This window comes from Pristiophorus japonicus, chromosome 5 (genome assembly GCF_044704955.1).
Source record: "Pristiophorus japonicus isolate sPriJap1 chromosome 5, sPriJap1.hap1, whole genome shotgun sequence".
Lineage (NCBI taxonomy): Eukaryota > Metazoa > Chordata > Chondrichthyes > Pristiophoridae > Pristiophorus > Pristiophorus japonicus.
The window spans coordinates 131,063,247-131,082,729 of NC_091981.1; the positions used below are offsets into that span (position 1 = coordinate 131,063,247).

The 19,483-nt window shown below is 46.0% G+C and overlaps 1 protein-coding gene across 3 annotated transcripts in view; it reads right to left on the bottom strand.

Moving 5' to 3' along the window:
- The window catches only part of LOC139264459 (dynein axonemal heavy chain 11-like), a 679,414-nt gene that overhangs the window by 132,615 nt on the left and 527,316 nt on the right, over positions 1-19,483 (bottom strand). For all 3 annotated transcript variants that reach the window (XM_070880970.1, XM_070880972.1, XM_070880971.1), the window contains 2 exons: positions 2,628-2,863; positions 2,376-2,498 (listed from right to left, as the gene is read on the bottom strand). In XM_070880970.1, coding sequence (XP_070737071.1) covers positions 2,376-2,498; positions 2,628-2,863 — 359 coding nt within the window. The remainder of the gene's footprint in view (positions 1-2,375; positions 2,499-2,627; positions 2,864-19,483) is intronic.

The following is a 19,483-nucleotide window of genomic DNA, read 5'->3' on the forward strand; positions in this document are numbered from 1 at the left end:
TAGTCAGACTCTTTATTCATACATAACAACCTTCACCTCGATGGGCAATACAGTTATGTTACCACTGGTAGGCTGTAGGACTGCTTGTATGAGCTGGCATATCTCTGTGACCACCTCTTTTCAGAAGCGCAGCCTTCCAATGCACTGTGCCTCAGCGAGCTGCAGGTATGAGCGATGTTCCCTGTAAATTCATGATGGGGTAAGGCCTTCTCCCCATACGTCTGTGACCTCTTCGATTACATTGAAAATGATCATCAATAAGCCTTCTTCCAGCTTGACGCCACATGAATATAGCAGCCAGGATTACTGGCTGACATAGCATGGCCCCCATCTTTTAAAATGTCCTTAAAGGTCCTTTAAAACAAACTATGAAACTCACATAACCATCACAATTAAAAGTATGCAGTAACGCAGTGCTCTTCTCCCAATGCTTTTAATCACGCAGAGCTCCAACTTTCTCCTCCGTTTTCATGATGGCGCTGTGAGCGACTGGTACGCCCTGGGTCCGACTGCTTTTTACTGGCGGGTTCCCAGGCCGACGCTAAATCAGGTGATATAGCCGAATGTTCCGCCCGGGGTGCAAGTGCAGCATTGCCCAATGATTTACATCATCCAAACAGTTAAAACAGCGGGTGAGCGCTAAGTTTAAGCGCTGCCGCAGAACCATTGGCAAAAATACCGCCCATGCGCAAAATGTTGCGCGCCTCATTCCACACCAAATAAAATCGTTTTTGCGCCCTGCCCAGGCGCTAATTGGGACACAAATCAGCCAATAATCCAGCCCAATGTCTCTTATACTCCAGGCCTGACCATGTAATTTTTACAGCTAATATGGAATATGTTTGTGTATACATGTGCAGCGTTGAGAATCCGGAACCCTCGGGACTGAGGCTGTTCCGGATTCTGGGCTTTACCGGACTTTCGATCGTCCTTCTGACATGACGAATCCAGAAACACCCGAGCCCAGGTTCAGGTATTTCCGGATTTTGGAACGTCAGAAAAGTGGGGGCCGGGGCCGGGGGTGGGGGGCACTGAGGACAGAGGGTCGGGGCCCCGCCGAGGATGTGTTCGGGCGGGCGGGCTCCGCCGAGGTGGTTTTCGGGCGGGCCCCGCCGAGATGTTCAGGTGGGCCCCGCTGAGGTGGTGTTCGGACCGGCTGGCGAGGTGGTGTTCGGATGGGCTCTGCCGAGGAGGCCCCGAGGTAAGGGCAGCAACGGCAGGGCAAGCAGGGCGAGGTCGGGCAGCTGCGGGGCCCCGAGGTCGGCAGGTCCAGATTCCAGAACATTTTACGGATTCCAGATGACCCTGCCACCGATTGCCCCAAATTATCCGTTTGGGGCGGATAATTCAAATTGAATGGCGAATTACCGCTCGTACTGCTGGGGTGGGGAATAGGGGGAAATTGGACACTTCTGACTGCAAAAATGAACAGGGTGTTTGGAAGGCGGGCTGATAACATGGGTGCAACACAGACGTGCCGCGCTGATGCGTAGCAATGTCCCTCCCCTTTAAGTGAAGTGGAGAGATGCTGTGAGGCCTCCTTGGCACCCACTGGCCATCGGGGAGGGTTTCAGCTGGACCAACCGTCCCGCACCTAAGAGGGGCTGCCGGTTGGTGGCCCAGCAGAACCAGCGGCCTCCATTGTCGGGCTGACTGCAGAGATGGCTGACAAATAAAACAAAATGGCAACCACGGCCTCCCCTTTAAGGGCGGATGCGCTGCCCAGCCACTGGTAGCTTCCCGTTGCGCGAAGCTGTCGGGGGCACTGACCGGCGGCGGCTGTGCTCCTGCGGGGCAATTTCCTCCACGGGGCGGAAAAGGGGTCGCCGCCAATCAGTAAGTGGTCGATGTGCGGCCAACAACGGGGCGGAAACACGCGGCGCGGCGGAAAATGAGTCGCACCTTCTGCCTGCACCTGGTCGGAAAGGCCTTCCCGCTCCATTACCTCCTCTTAGAGGCAGTAACGGGCCTTAAAAAAGGGGCAATTTTGTCCCTATATTGTATGAAAAAAAAGCTTAATATGGCTATTCTACCTGTTACATCTATAGTTCCAACTTCCACTGCATTAACATGGTATTTGAATGCTTTTGCCTATTTCAGGCAGAAGTCTGCTGCCCTCCCCACCCCTTTTGGGAAACGCCTTAAATTGCATGTAAAGTGCAAAAGGGTAGGAACCTGCTATAAGCAGACCTGGGTGCAATGCAAAGAGGAAACACCCTATCGAATCACAGATGTAAGATTATGTAAGATGGAGACTTAGTAAAAGCAGATATCATGACATGCTATAGAATCATGCCTGGGTTGTTGTTTTTATAGTTACGACCTGATTATTAACAATGAATTTAAATGATGATTTAGTCATTCAAATCACTCACCTTCCCTTTTTAATTGTGTTTCGCCCGAGTATTGGATCAAGAACCGGATCAACTGTTTCCTCAAGGTTTTCAATCAGGATGGTATCACCACAAGATAGTGCGTGCTCAATGATGTCTAAATATCTTTTAGAAAAAGATTTAGAATGCACATTGGTAATCAAATGTATTTCATAAGACCAACAGAATGTGCCTTAAATTAAAAACCTTTTTTTTAAACAAGTCAGTACTTTTAGTTATCTTTAAACCATTTACCCTTTCTGTCCTATGTGTACAACTCTCAGCTCACTTCCATATTTGTTCCGAATCCACTTGATCCCTTGCTGCTGTGGGTCAATCATGAGTGGCCAGCGTTCACAGTTGACCAGAATAGTGGCATTTTCTGTTGACATCCTATCACTGGGCAATCCTTCATTATTCCAGGTTGCAATCGTGGCATCGTCAGTCAACATTGCTATTGGATCTAGATCTTCTGTTATTGGTATAGAAACCTGAGAGATCAATAAAATGTACAATTCAATATAAGATGCATATCCAATACATTGCATTGTACTCGGCCATTATTCTGTACAGTAAGTTAGCATATTTAGATAAATTTATTGAGCATTTTTTCTTTTAAGTTTTTGTTCTGTCATTTTGATTTTAGCTGGATAGCAATGCGTTAATCACAGAGTGCCATACATCAAAAGTACATTTTAAGGTAGTTTGTATGAAGGCATGGCATGAATCTCTCTATTTACTCACTAGTTTCTCTGGGGGTAACTTTAACCCGCGACGGGAGGGAGAGGGGCGTAGGTTAAAATTTCAAAAATCTGAAACTCAACCCCAACCTACCTCGAACCAACACTTCCAGTTATTTAAATATGTTAATAAGGCAGCATGCATCAGATTTTAACAGCCCGTTAAATTTATCCACTGTGGGCCAGGGCTTGGGAAACCTGGCACTTGAAGGGAGACGAGAAGAATCAGATCCAGCAGGTATGTGCCTTTCCAGCACTGCTTGTGGGCCAGGAGGGGCAGTCACTGGAAATGGGTGTCCCCCGCCACCCCCCTTCCTCTGGGCTGCAGGTCGTCCTCCAGCAATGCGCAAAGGTCGGTGATCACCTGGCGTGATATCCTGAGTCTCCTTTGGCAATGCTGCTCAGTCATGTTCCCTTTGACCCCTCAAGAAAAACCAGCCTCCCAGCCAATGTTCCCGTTAATTCTCTTTTGGGCATGTGGCCCCTTTAAGGGGCTTGTGCAGCTCATTCAAAATACTGCGCTTGCATGGTTTTTCCCATTGAAAAGCCTGCAAGCCAGCTGTGCAGGAGGTCCAGAGAGCTAAGCCCCCCCACGATCCGATCTCCCCTCCCTCTGACCCAAACCCCCCCCCATGATCTGATCTCCCCCCAAGACTAACAATCCAAAGCCCCCCACCTTGATCCGATCACCCTGACCTCGTGATCCGAAGCCTCCCCCGTGATCCCATATCTCCCCTTCAATCCACAATACGATCTTCCCCCGACTCTCAATCTCCTCAACCCTCACCCTTGCGATCTCTCCCTCCCTCCCCAGCCTTCCCGCCCGTCAGCACCTCAATCTGTCTGGCTGCTGGCCGAGAAATGGAGAAAAAAAGTTCAAAAGTGGTCCTGTCGTTAAATTTTCCCTCCCCACTCTGGCCGGAATCTTCCCAGCCCTGCGAGTGCAGGTTTGGAGGCAGGCCTGCTGTCAAAATGGTTTTGATTGATCGCGGGTCGGGATACCGCTCTGAACCCGCCTCCATGTGAGTTTCTCAACTGTCAGGTCGGCATTTGCATTGCTAACCCGACAGTAAGCGGCGGGACAGGTAATTAGTATCATTACAAAATACTTAAATGCTATAGCAGGCACTTACAATTTTACCAACCTTTTGACGGCCTTGTCTCCCTTGGGTTTCACGCCAGGTATGTGGAGTTGGGTTTTCCATGACTCCATTACTTTCAATAAGTGACAGCTGCAAAAGTGGTATACAAGGTACCATTTCACAGCTGTTCACTTCTCAATGTCAGAAGCTGCAGAGTTCAGTATGAGAAAGAGTACTATGAGCCACATGCAGGTTGAAGTTGTTTGTAGAGAACTCTGTTCTCTGTAAGCTTGTAAGAAACATTCTGACCAATGTCAGATTGGTTTTGCCAACTCAACTGGATCTGGCTGAAGAACAATCAAGATTGGGACGATTTATGCTCTCTCATCTTGGTCCTTGGAGTCTGATGAGGAATAGCTGCAGGAGCAGCAGAACCAGCCACACCAGCAGGAGCAACAACAACAGGAGCGCGGCCTCCTGAGCCACCTCATGCTGCACATGGTGGAGGGCATGAGTGCAGGGATGCACCACACCGGAGGCATTACCCCCAGCACAGGGCAGAGGATGAGCTACATGAACATGACAGAGCAGCAATGCCGAAGGAGACTCAGGATATTGCACCAGGTGATCACTGATCTTTGCGCATTGCTGGAGGAGGACCTGCAGCCCAGAGGGGGGCGGGGGGGGAGATACCCATTACCAGTGGCTGTCAAAGCCACTCTTGCTCTCAACTTCTTTGCCTCAGGCTCCTTCCAGGCATCTGCTGCAGACATCAGTGGCATTTTCCAGTCTGCCGCCCACAGGTGCATCACACAGGTCACCGATGCCGTGTTAAACAAAGTGGGCAACTGTATAAGGTTTACCACAGATCAAGCCAGTGTGACTGAACGGGTGGTTAGCATTGCTGCTCTGGCTGGCTTCCCACGGGTCCAGGGAGTGATTGACTGCACACATGTGGCCATCAGGGTACCCTATCACAATCCGAGAGCTTTTGTGAACCACAAGCGTTTCCACTTCCTAAATGTTCAGCTGGTGTGCAACCACCATAAAATCATTATGCATGTATGCACCAAGTTCCCTGGCAGCTGCCATGATTCGTACATCCTGCACCACTGCACCATCCCTCAGTCTTTCAGGTTGGCTGCTTGGGGACAAGGGCTATCCCCTTAAGACATGGCTGATGACTCCCTTGAGGAGGCCAGCGAACGAGGCTGCAGGAAGGTATAATCAGAGCCTCATCAGCATAAGAACTACCATTGAGCAAACTATAGGGTTGCTTAAAATGGGGTTCAGGTGCCTGGACAAATCTGGAGGACAAATCTTCAGTATGCACCAGCAAGGGTTTCTAGAATAGTTGTGGTCTGCTGCGCCCTGCACAACAACCCACAGCTATGAGGACTAACATTCGACGAGGATGATGGCACAGAGCCTCAGAGGAGGAGGAGGAGAACCATGATGTTGCCAGCGATGATGATGAGCAACTGGAGGAGCTGGCGCCTCCTAGACGACTGGTATGTGACCATTTTGCTGTCCGCAACGCCAAGGATGCCTCATACATGCCAGGTTCAACTAACTTTGGGAAGGTCAAACGTTTGGCTGAGACAGGTGTTCCCCTGTTGGCATGGCTCCACAACAACATCATAAACCAAAGAAACACTGAATAGTCCCTTGTCTGCATCCCTACCAGCATGGCTGAATGTCAAATCAGCCCTAACTGACCACTCTGCCACCGCTATTCCATCAAACACATTTGTCTGTTACTGCAAAGTGTGGTAAATAAATTATTTAATAACATTGGTGCATAAAGTACAAACATCATAGTGCCAATGAGAAAAATACCCAAGTGAATACCCATGTGACTACTTGTGTGGGATCTTCCTTTTCCAGGTGGTTCTACATGGAGCCACCCCTATGGCTTCAGCAGAGGTATAGGAAGTCGCCCTCTGGGTTTTGGAGTTGTGAGGGCCCGGCCAAAGTCTGCTTCTCCTGCAACTGTGCAGGGGCAGACTCGGCCATCACTGTCCAAGGGAGGCATCTGGGGTTCTGACCGAGGGGGTGGAAGTTGGAACGTTTGGAGAGGAGCTCCTACTTCTGTGTTCCTTCCCACCATCAGCCCTCTCATTAGGCCACCCACACTTCCCTGCTAGCAAGGAGCTGGAGAGCACCTTGCTGAACTTCAATGCGGACATTAGGACCCAAGTCTATACGGATATCCCTCCTAGAAAGGACGTCTATGCACCTCTGGTTTCGCTCCTCCATAGAAGTCCATCTATTCAGAAGTGAAACCATGTTGTCATTATACTGATGATATGATTCCTCCATTTAGGTGGCCATCCTATCCATGGAGGAAGCTATATTTGCCATAGAGTATGCCATGGTGGTGCTCATGTTGGAGATGGACTCCTCCACTCTCTTCACACACGTAGTCACCATGGTTGCAAAACCAGTCAGAGCCTCCTGCACTTGTTCCTGTAGCTCCAGGATCGCCCTTTTCTTGGATGGCACCTGAGGCTCAGAGTCTGCATGCAGCCGAGCAGAGCTAGGTGACTCCTGCACCCTCCGATGATGAATTTACACTGCTGTCACTGCCTCCACCATCTGTTGTGGCTCATTTGTGGTCTGTGAGACACCAGCTGACAACACTACTCTATGTCGCGATGGATCCACCAAGTTGTGCATATCTGCGCTGCCTGAGGTGATGCTGCACCCCTCATAGGCAGAAGGCTCCCCTGAGGAGTCTTCTTGCTGTTCCTCCTGGTCAGTGGGGGGAGGGGCTCCAGTTGGACCTATGGGAGAGAAACATGAGTTATATAAATGTCAAGTGCAGGCACATATCATTATACACATCATGACCATTCATTTCTCTGTTCTCATCACACCCCATGTGAATGAATGATGAAAGGCATACAACTGCATGAATAATAATTCTGACACCAGCTTCTTCTATTGAGCCCCTCTCTCCATCCTCCACCTCTGGAACCTCCATCACTCCAGCTCTGTCCATTGCTGCCTCCTCCGTGTTCATCAAATGAATCATCGATTGAGGGCCTCTTACCATTCTCTCCCTCTTACTGTGCGCAATCTTTTCCTGCAAGGAGGGAAAGCAGAGGAGGTTGATTGAGACTGATGGAATGAGCATCGTTTATGGAATGGGATAGAGCTTTGCTGGGAGTCTTTGATGGAGTGGCTTGGTGATACCAAGTTGCCTCCTTTTGTCCTGTTACTTGCTGTCCTTGCATTCTGATGAGGCGGAGTATGAGGGATGGAAAGTAAGATGGGGGACCTGAAATGTCAATAGAGAGGAAGGGATGGATTAAGGTCCAAGGGATCTTGGGCTGATTAACGTTGTGCAGGAGCATGGTTAGCAATGCACAGTGGTGGGCATTTGATGACAGGCATGGCAGCATCAAGGTAAGTGTAGCTTTATACTCACTCTTCCAGATCTCAGAAGATCATTGAACCTTTTGTGGTACTGTTCCCAAATACGAGGCACTACTGATGTAGCTGATATCTCCTGGGCTACCTTTGTCTGTTGAGGCGGCCTCTTCCTGCCATCCGCAGGGAACAGAACCTCTCTACATCCTCTCACTCCCTCTACAAGATGATGGAGGCGGTCATCAGTGAAGCGTGGAGTTGATTTTTGTCTTGCTGCTTACATAGCTCACACCTGTGATTGGGATTACGGAGACGTGGCTCCAGGATGAGCAGGGCTGGGAACTCAACATCCAGGGGTATTCAACATTCAGGAAGGATAGAATAAAAGGAAAAGGAGGTGGGGTAGCATTGCTGGTTAAGGAGGAGATTAAGACAATAGTTAGGAAGGACATTAGCTTGGATGATGTGGAATCTATATGGGTAGAGCTGCAGAACACCAAAGGGCAAAAAACGTTAGTGGGAGTTGTGTACAGACCTCCAAACAGTAGTAGTGATGTTGGGGAGGGCATCAAACAGGAAATTAGGGGTGCGTGCAATAAAGGTGCAGCAGTTATAATGGGTGACTTTAATATGCACATAGATTGGGCTAACCAAACTGGAAGCAATACGGTGGAGGAGGATTTTCTGGAGTGCATAAGGGATGGTTTTTTAGACCAATATGTCGAGGAACCAACTAGGGGGGAGGCCATCTTAGACTGGGTGTTATGTAATGAGAAAGGATTAATTAGCAATCTCGTTGTGCGAGGCCCCTTGGGGAAGAGTGACCATAATATGGTGGAATTCTGCATTAGTATGGAGAATGAAACAGTTAATTCAGAGACCATGGTCCAGAACTTAAAGAAGGCTAACTTTGAAGGTATGAGGCGTGAATTGGCTGAGATGGATTGGCGAATGATACTTAAGGGGTTGACTGTGGATGGGCAATGGCAGACATTTAGAGACCGCATGGATGAACTACAACAATTGTACATTCCTGTCTGGCATAGAAATAAAAAAGGGAAGGTGGCTCAACCGTGGCTATCAAGGGAAATCAGGGATAGTATTAAAGCCAAGGAAGTGGCATACAAATTGGCCAGAAATAGCAGCGAACCTGGGGACTGGGAGAAATTTAGAACTCAGCAGAGGAGGACAAAGGGTTTGATTAGGGCAGGGAAAATGGAGTATGAGAAGAAGCTTGCAGGGAACATTAAGACGGATTGCAAAAGTTTCTATAGATATGTAAAGAGAAAAAGGTTAGTAAAGACAAACGTAGGTCCCCTGCAGTCAGAATCAGGGGAAGTCATAACGGGGAACAAAGAAATGGCGGACCAATTGAACAAGTACTTTGGTTCGGTATTCACGAAGGAGGACACGAACAACCTTCCGGTTATAAAAGGGGTCGGGGGGTCTAGTAAGGAGGAGGAACTGAGGGAAATCCTTATTAGCCGGGAAATTGTGTTGGGGAAATTGATGGGATTGAAGGCCGATAAATCCCCAGGGCCTGATGGACTGCATCCCAGAGTACTTAAGGAGGTGGCCTTGGAAATAGTGGATGCGTTGACAGTCATTTTCCAACATTCCATTGACTCTGGATCAGTTCCTATGGAGTGGAGGGTAGCCAATGTAACCCCACTTTTTAAAAAAGGAGGGAGAGAGAAAACAGGGAATTATAGACCGGTCAGCCTGACATCGGTAGTGGGTAAAATGATGGAATCAATTATTAAGGATGTCATAGCAGTGCATTTGGAAAGAGGTGACATGATAGGTCCAAGTCAGCATGGATTTGTGAAAGGGAAATCATGCTTGACAAATCTTCTGGAATTTTTTGAGGATGTTTCCAGTAGAGTGGATAAGGGAGAACCAGTTGATGTGGTATATTTGGACTTTCAGAAGGCGTTCGACAAGGTCCCACACAAGAGATTGATGTGCAAAGTTAGAGCACATGGGATTGGGGGTAGTGTACTGACATGGATTGAGAACTGGTTGTCAGACAGGAAGCAAAGAGTAGGAGTAAATGGGTACTTTTCAGAATGGCAGGCAGTGACTAGTGGGGTACCGCAAGGTTCTGTGCTGGGGCCCCAGCTGTTTACACTGTACATTAATGATTTAGATGAGGGGATTAAATGTAGTATCTCCAAATTTGCGGATGACACTAAGTTGGGTGGCAGTGTGAGCTGCGAGGAGGATGCTGTGAGGCTGCAGAGCGACTTGGATAGGTTAGGTGAGTGGGCAAATGCATGGCAGATGAAGTATAATGTGGATAAATGTGAGGTTATCCACTTTGGTGGTAAAAACAGAGAGACAGACTATTATCTGAATGGTGACAGATTAGGAAAAGGGGAGGTGCAAAGAGACCTGGGTGTCATGGTACATCAGTCATTGAAGGTTGGCATGCAGGTGCAGCAGGCGGTTAAGAAAGCAAATGGCATGTTGGCCTTCATAGCAAGGGGATTTGAGTACAGGGGCAGGGAGGTGTTGCTACAGTTGTACAGGGCATTGGTGAGGCCACACCTGGAGTATTGTGTACAGTTTTGGTCTCCTAACCTGAGGAAGGACATTCTTGCTATTGAGGGAGTGCAGCGAAGGTTCACCAGACTGATTCCCGGGATGGCGGGACTGACCTATCAAGAAAGACTGGATCAACTGGGCTTGTATTCACTGGAGTTCAGAAGAATGAGAGGGGACCTCATAGAAACATATAAAATTCTGACGGGGTTAGACAGGTTAGATGCAGGAAGAATGTTCCCAATGTTGGGGAAGTCCAGAACCAGGGGTCACAGTCTAAGGATAAGGGGTAAGCCATTTAGGACCGAGATGCGGAGGAACTTCTTCACCCAGAGAGTGGTGAACCTGTGGAATTCTCTACCACAGAAAGTTGTTGAGGCCAATTCACTAAATATATTCAAAAAGGAGTTAGATGAGGTCCTTGCTGCTAGGGGGATCAAGGGGTATGGCGAGAAAGCAGGAATGGGGTAATGAAGTTGAATGTTCAGCCATGAACTCATTGAATGGCGGTGCAGGCTAGAAGGGCCGAATGGCCTACTCCTGCACCTATTTTCTATGTTTCTATGTTTCTACCTGCACTAACTCACAGCAGACAAATGAATTGTCAGCAAATGGGGCCATAGCCCCTTTAAATAAACCGGCAAGAATCACATCATCCCGTGATTTCAGCAGACCCGTTCCCATTAATTGGACGGGAAATGCGCAGGGCAGGCCTAACAAGGCCCTCAATGGTACAATCTCCTTTTTGACCGGGAGCAGGGCAGGAGCGGGGTCATCATCCACCATCACCATCTCCCGCCTTCAACCCGCCAAGGTAGAAAAAATTGTGGCCCCTATGAGGGGAGATGCTTGATCTTTGTTTAGTGCCTCCCCACAGTTGAGTGCCTGGAATTAGCAACTCAGGAACGTGAAGCATCACTACTGTGCAGCCTATGGTTATGGCTGTGCTCTTCACTGGTTTTCTGTGCCCTGCTTCTGTACTACCTGAAACAAAAGCAGATTTTGTGACAGAAGAGTTTTGGGATAGCATCTAAAGGATTCATTATATTATCCCCTAGCAACAAAGTACTCTGATTAGAAATTATGACAGGGATACCATGGCAACTGTGTTCTGATCATCTGTGCCTTTGACTTCAACCAATTTGATGTCACGTGTGCAAAGTAAGTTAAACCTGTAGGGAGCTGGTGAGGGCTAGAGTTTAAAAACTAACTGGTCTGGAAAAGCATCAGAAGCTAGCAAGCTAACTCTGAAGGTCAAGCAGTCCAGAGATGAAAGAAACATTTTTCCCTCTGGTGTTTAAACTTTTATGGTCCTGACTCCTTTCATTAACTCACAAGTTATAATATAAGAAAAATTATGCTGGTTTTCCCTACAGCAGGTACATCTCTCTTTCAAAATTAGGTAACTACTAATGCTGTAAATAAATTGATCAAATCCTAAATAATATCCAACTTGTCTCCACTGTTGCTGTACAGGTGCAGCGTCGAAAATCCAGAATGTTCTGGAATCCAGGACAATCCATGACAGGGTCGTCCAGAATCTGCAAGGTGTTCCAGAATCCAGACACCTTGCCAAATTGTTACCGCCGCCAGCCGGGCCCAGGGAAAAGTCAAAAAATGAAATCCAACTAACAAAAATTACAAGAATAAAAACTCCAATCCTACTTGTCCCAGGCCAGGTCTTCACAGTCACCGCACCGCTGCTCCTGGGTCCACACGCAAGTCCCTTCGACCAGAACCAACTAAACTCCGCACGCAAGTCCCCTTTGGCTTGTACAGGTACAGGTATACAGGGCATCAGACTACCTTCCAAAACTTACAGGTACAAAAACAAGAGAGGGAGGCTTACCATGCGTTGCGAAGAAGTGAGGACTACAAGGCCTACGAAGAGAAGAACTACAAAATGATGTCCAAAAAACGGAAATATCGGAACCCGGGCCCAGGCATTTCCGGACTCGGGACGCGCCTCTGGTGTTCCGTAATCCTGGGCTCGGGCATTTCTGGACTTCGGACATCAGAAACACATTCGAAAATCCGGAAAAACATGAAGTGCGGAACGGCCTCGGTCCCGAGGGTTCTGGATTTTAGGTGCTGCACCTGTATTATGTTTACTGTAGCTACACACATTTTCTGGGATGGATATGGAGGAGGCAGTGCTGTCAGGGGAAGAGCAAGAAACTGACACCATTGACAATGATCATTTTGAACTGTGAACTGCAGGTATGCAGTGAAATTGGGCAGTCAGGTAATTCTCCTGTTGCTATTCAGTGGGGTTAACATGAAAGTGCTACCCCAGCAGTCATATTTAATACATCAGATTTATAATGCTACAAATGATCCCTGCAATAGAATTGGAGACAGATTGATTGAGGAAGATAGATGACTTTGGCTGTCACTGTCAGTGCCTTCCCTAAGGTGGAGTTTGGCTGAAAGTCTCCTTGCAGCGGGTGGCACAACTCTACAACTGTCTTCGTGCTGACCTAGAGTCTGTGGAGGCAGTTATCCTCATTCATTGCCAGGTAGGTGCACCAGGGCCTGAAAATATGGATTTGTGACATAATCAGTGTGAGTAGTTGACTCTGGTAGAGGCTGATTTCATTGCTGCACCTTCATTTATTTTTTTATCTTTAACCTTTTCAACTTCTAACTACTATGATATGTTAAAAGAAACTCCCCTCATTAATTTAACATTGATTGTCAAACAGGTTGAGAATCTGTAACAGCCTGTTGCTCCTTGAGCAGGAATGTAAGTTTATACTAGAAGCTACTTGACAGATCCTTTCTTCTTTAAGAATATTTATGTTCTGCTGAAGTCTTTATTTATGGATGGCTTTCTAGTGATCCTTGGTCAATTTAGATTTTGACTGCTTTTGTAATAACATAAAGGGCTCAATTTTCCCCAGTCATTTGCGCCGTTCTTTTTGCCGTATTTATTTTCTTCCAAGTTTCCCCCTGCGATCTGCACCAGTGTAACTGACCTAGATACGATTTTTCTAGGACAGTTTAATTTTACGTCATAGGGGACGTTCCCTCATGTCTGCGCCGGTTTTTATAACTTTTCGCAGTTTGGCCAACATTTTTTCCTCCTAGGTCGGCATATCTAGCCACTCCCAAAAAACCTTCTGGGCACTTAAGAAAACAAGTGCACATTGAGAACCCGGCGCTGAAAGACGCCATTGTTTTTAAATCGAAGATTTTGGAGGAAGTCAAGAACACTGTCAAAATCAATAATAAAGTTCAACTTTTTTTTAACCTGTCAACATAGTAAATGTAAATTTGTTGGATTTCAGAAGTTTTCTCATTTTTTTTTAAAACTCACTCACACAACACCAGCAAACGTCTTGAAGCAGGGCTGGAGGGTCGTAGCTTTGGCCGGCAGAATCGGCCCTGTGCCCAGACACAGGGGTTCAGCTAGAATTCAAGCCATGGGGGGGGAGAGGTGGGGGGTTGTGGGGGGGGGGGGGGAAAGAGGGGGCAGAGAGAGAGCGAGGTGCCGATCAGAAGGCTTCGAGCCCAGGGAGCGAGGTGCCGATCGGAAGGCTTCTGAAGACTGCAATGAGTGGAGGGTGGGAGAGAAGGGGAGAGGTCACAAGACTGCAATTAGTTAAGGGGGGGGGGGGGGGAAAGAGAGGAGAAGTCACAAGACTGCAATTGGGTGGCATGAATAGGCTCACACATCGCAGGCCAGGCAGCAGGCTGATTTGAAGGATCACGATGAATTTGCAGTACTTACCCTCTCCGTCGAGTGTGGGCCCAGCTTGTGCAGTGGTGGTTGCTTTTCTCCAGGCAGGACCCATCAAAGCAGCAACCCTCTCTTCCAAGGGTGTCAGAGGGTGCAGATTTGCCGGGCCTCCTCCTGTTCGAGTTCTTTCCCTTTTATTATGTGTCACCTTCCTCTGCAAAGATGGAAACCTAACTTTTTAAAGAGGGTGTCTTTCTGCTGGGTGGGACAGACAGATAGTCACATTTACAATTGCAACTGCATTGAATAAATGAAAATATTACTTACACTAACTATTTGACCAAGTCCTGCCATTTCTTTTTACACTGCCTCCAGACCTCGTGGTGTTCACCATTGCGCAGTAATCTTCTGCAACTTGGTTCCAGCGTTTCTTCATTTCTTTGGGTGGAACTTTTATGTGATCTCTGCTGGTGTCCAGCTCCTGTCATCTGTTCTCAATCACAGTAACTAGTGCCTCCACTTCTTCCTGTAAGAAATTCTTGGTCCTTGCACTGCGTTGCATCTAGTACTGCTGCAGCTGCGATTTTTCCAATGCTCTCACACAGCACTGCTTCTCACACATACAACTGGCTCTTTAAAAATGGCCAATTGCCAACTCGGAGCTGTACTGAGCATGCGCGTCCATTGCAACGACATCAGAAACGTAACTTTTTTTCCTTACACATGCGCAGAAGATGCGGCATCGTTTTTTGGCTCAGACGGCAGGCTCCACCCCCCCCCCCCCCCCCCAGAAGTAACTGGACACGCTGCGTGGCGCCAAATTCGAATTATACATCAGGGAAACTTTGGCAAATTATTTCTGCCGCATTTCTGGCCTCGAAAAACATGTGTAACTCTGGCAATTCCCCAGAAAACGGGCTTGGGGAAAATTGGGCCCAAATTAATTATGCATGTTTGGATCAACAAAAGTAGAAAGAACCCCCACCCCAGAAAAATAATCAACAAAAAAGCAGAAATAAAGAATAAAAATGTAATAGAGCTCCCCCTGGTGGACTACTGCTCCATTTAGTGGATTACTGTAGTACTGATGTAAATACAATATAAGTATCATGTAACAAAGTCACACGATGACAGTTTCTGTAAGAGCCATTTTGTGTTGTGTGTTTGATAGTGATGTCATAAGAATATATCACAAAAAATGCCTGAGTATCTTTGAGAACTTACTTTTCATGCCCTTTGATGATCAGTTTAAATGGGACTTCCACTAACAGGATGCGTGGATAATAAAGTGTTGTACATTTTATGCAAATACAGAAGATACATAAAGATATCCAGAGTATAATCTGTGAGTTATATATATTTGTTTTATATTGCATTTTAAATAAGTATTTTAAATTAAAATGACTAGAATTACAAGGAAATATATTGGCCCGTATTTTCTGGGGCCGACGATGTACGCGGTTGTAAGTGCCTCGCAAGTTACGGGTTTCTGCATGCAATGCGCATGCACGAAAACCCGGAACTTGCGATCTGTCGAGTTTCAGCATGACAGATCATACGAATCCGAAGGAAATGGACATTCACTGGCACAGGGTTGACTGTGCAGCGAATACCCACAAAACTCTTACGCCTGGGTAAAGCAGGCATAAGGCCTTCTTTTACCAGCGTAAGGGTTTAATTAAATATTAAAATAACATTATCAAAAATCATTTAAACATTCAAAAACTTTTAAAATTAATTTAGTTTACTTTTGGCCCCTTTAAAATGTTTAAATTTATTTTTCAAACAATTAAATTTTTGTTTTAAGTGTTTAATTAAATTGTATTTTAATTAATTTTAAACATGTGATGATTTATTTTTATTTAGGTTGTGTGAAAATGTATTTTTTATGTGACTCCTATAATGCTTATGGGAATTCCGTACATAAATGGAATCCCCATGAGCAAAATGGGAATCCCCCTTTTTGATTGGTTGGGCCGGCCCACGTGATCCCAGAGATGCTTGCGAACCGCGTTGCCACTGGGATACATGGGCCTTTACGCAGGCATATGCCTGCAGGCCCAGGAGCGCGAGTCTTCGTAGGTCCAGGGCCATCAGGTAAGTACGGATTTCACTTGCGGTTTGGTGGTATTCGCTCACGGGAAGCCTCCAACTGCAACTCCAGGTCCATTAGATTTTAAATGCAAAATATTTTTATAAGTGGACTGCTAACTTGTGCCACTGGCTTCACAGTGAATTGTTCTTTTTTCTCAAAGCCACATGTTCTTAATCATGACATCATCCATATTAAATACAAAATCAAATTTCATGAAAATGATGCATTCCATGTGACACAATTGTCACTTATTACTGCATTTCAAATCTGAAATGTATTAATTTGCTGCCATGGTAAATAATAGCATCAGTGACGACAATGATATCTGAGCCCATTTCACATCATTGTATGAAACAATAAACCAAATAACAATGAAGTTAAGAACTAATATAAGGGAACAAAAAAAATAAGGGTCCTGAACTTAAGGAAAGGTAACTTTGATGGTATGAGACGTGAATTGGCTAGAATAGACTGGCGAGTGACACTTAAAGGATTGATGGTGGAAAGGCAATGGCAAACATTTAAAGATCACATGGATGAACTTCAACAATTGGACATCCCTGTCTGGAGTAAAAATAAAACGGGAAGGTGGCTCATCCGTGGCTAACAAGGGAAATTAAGGATAGTGTTAAATCCAAGGAAGAGGCATATAAATTGACCAAAAAAGCAGCAAACTTTAAAGAATTTTATAATTCAGCAGAGGAGGACAAAGGGTTTAATTAAGAGGGGAAAATAGAGTATGAGAGGAAGCTTGCTGGGAACATAAAAATTGACTGCAAAAGTTTCTATAGATATGTGAAGAGAAAAAGATTAGTGAAGACAAACGTAGCTCCCTTACAGTCAGATTCAGGTGAATTTATAATGGGGAACAAAGAAATGGCAGACCAGTTGAACAAATACTTTGGTTCTGTCTTCACGAAGGAAGACACAAATAACCTTCCGGAAATACTAGGAGATCGAGGGTCTAGTGAGAAGGAGGAACTGAAGGAAATCCTTATTAGGCGGGAAATTGTGTTAAGGAAATTAATGGGATTGAAGGCCGATAACTCCCTAGGGCCTGATAGTCTGCATCCCAGAGTACTTAAGGAAGTGGCCCTAGAAATAGTGGATGCATTGGTGATCATTTTCCAACAGTCTATCGACTCTGGATCAGTTGCTATGGACTGGAGGGTAGCTAATGGAACACCACTTTTTAAGAAAGGAGGAAGAGAGAAAATGGGTAATTATAGACTGATTAGCCTGACATCAGTAGTGCGGAAAATGTTGGAATCAATTATTAAAGATGAAATAACAGAGCATTTGGAAAGCAGTGACAGGATCGGTCCAAGTCAGCATGGATTTATGAAAGGGAAATCATGCTTGAGAAATCTTCTAGAATTTTTTGAGGATGTAACTGGTAGAGTGGACAAGGGAGAACCAGTGGATGTGGTGTATTTGGACTTTCAAAAGGCTTTTGACAAGGTCCCACACAAGAGATTAGTGTGAAAAATTAAAGCACACGGTATTGGTGTAATATACTGACATGGATAGAAAACTGGTTGACAGACAGGAAGCAGAGAGTCGGGATAAACGGGTCCTTTTCAGAATGGCAAGCAGTGACTAGTGGAGGGCTCAGTGCTGGAACCCCAGCTATTTACCATATACATTTTAATGATTTAGATGAAGAAATTGAGTGTAATATCTCCAAGTTTGCAGATGACACTAAACTGGGTGGCGGTGTGAGCTGTGAGGAGGACGTTAGGAGGCTGCAGGGTGACTTGGACAGGTTAGGTGAGTGGGCAAATGCATGGCAGATGCAGTATAATGTGGATAAATGTGAGGTTATCCACTTTGGTGGCAAAAACACGAAGGCAGAATATTATCTGAATGGCGGCAGATTAGGAAAAGGGGAGGTGCAACGAGACCTGGGTGTCATGGTACATCAGTCATTGAAAGTTGGCATGCAGGTACAGCAGGCGGTGAAGACAAATGGTATGTTGGCCTTCATAGCTAGGGGATTTGAATATAGGAGCAGGGAGGTCTTGCTGCAGTTGTACAGGGCATTGGTGAGGCCTCACCTGGAATATTGAGTACAGTTTTGGTCTCCTAATCTGAGGAAGGACGTTCTTGCTATTGAGGGAGTGCAGCGAATGTTCCCCAGACTGATTCCCGAGATGGCAGGACTGACATATGAGGAGAGTCTGGATCGACTGGGCCTGTATTCACTGGAGTTTAGAAAGATGAGAGGGGAGCTCATAGAAACATATAAAATTCTGACGGGACTGGACAGGTTAGATGCAGGAAGAATGTTCCCGATGCTGGGGAAGTCCAGAACCAGGGGACATCGACTAAGGATAAGGGGTAAGCCATTTAGGACTGAGATGAGGAGAAACCTCTTCACTCAGGTTTGTTAACCTGTGGAATTCCCTACCGCAGAGTGTTGTTGATGCCAGTTCATTCGATATATTCAAGAGGGAGTTAGATGTGGCCCTTACAGCTAAAGGGATCAAGGGGTATGGAGAGAAAGCATGAATGGGGTGAATGATCAGCCATGATCTTATAGAATGGTGGTGCAGGCTTGAAGGGCCAAATGGCCTACTCCTTGTTGGAGCGGATTTTTGGACATATATTTGATTGGATACGGGACCAAACATTTGTTTTATTTTCCCCTTTAAATTAATTTTGTAAGGGACAATACTGATGCATTATGCTTTAAACAGTTAGACTTTAAGGCATACTGGCCTTGAGTTAATGGAGATTGTAAAGTGAGATAATGAACACTGGAGAGTTAAGTGCTTGGTATGTTTGTTTATACCGGTGTCAAAAGCCTGCACTTGTTTATACTGCCCTGTCACAATGTAGGATGGGTTATATATCAAAAGCTTAGCCTTCGATAAGTCAAAGCTTTGTAGTGCTAAAGCATGTGTTGTAAAGTGACGTAATTTGTAAGATAAAAGGACTTCACTGCAGATACCAATTTGAGAAGGTGGTTCAAAGACAGGGGTCTTTAACACTTCTCCCAAAGCTTTGTCTCCAATTTAATAAACCTCTCTTTATATATATTATACAGTCTCGGAAATATTTTTCCACAACAAAATGGCGTAGTCGGCAGGATACTGTCTGATCAGACGTGATCACTTAAGACAGTATCTGGAATCTGGTGTTAGAGACTGAAAAGAGAGGTGTACGGGCACGATGGGATAGTGTATAAGATACGAGTAAACAGATAGCGGGAAGAGGCTGACTAACCAGTTTGAGTTGTCCCTTTAGTAAATAAGGTCGGTGCGGAAGGGAACTGATCGATCCAACCTAGAGCCGAAACTCCAGTGGTAAGGAAACACGCTAGCTTTGTTGCGAAGACAAAGGGTCTCCACAGAGTAGTCGTGGCCGTGAGTATTACAGAAACAAAGGGAAACGTCCGAGACTGGCGAACATGGAAGGTAAGGAAGGGAATGTAAAACGTGGGCTGCCCGGGTCATTAATTAATTCCTATCATTAATTGTAACTTGCGTAATTACGTAATGCCATAAAAAAAGCTGATAGTGACTATCTTAACTGACATATGGATCCAGGCATAAGCTTTGTTGAATGAAGAGAGACTTTTGAGTGTCTAT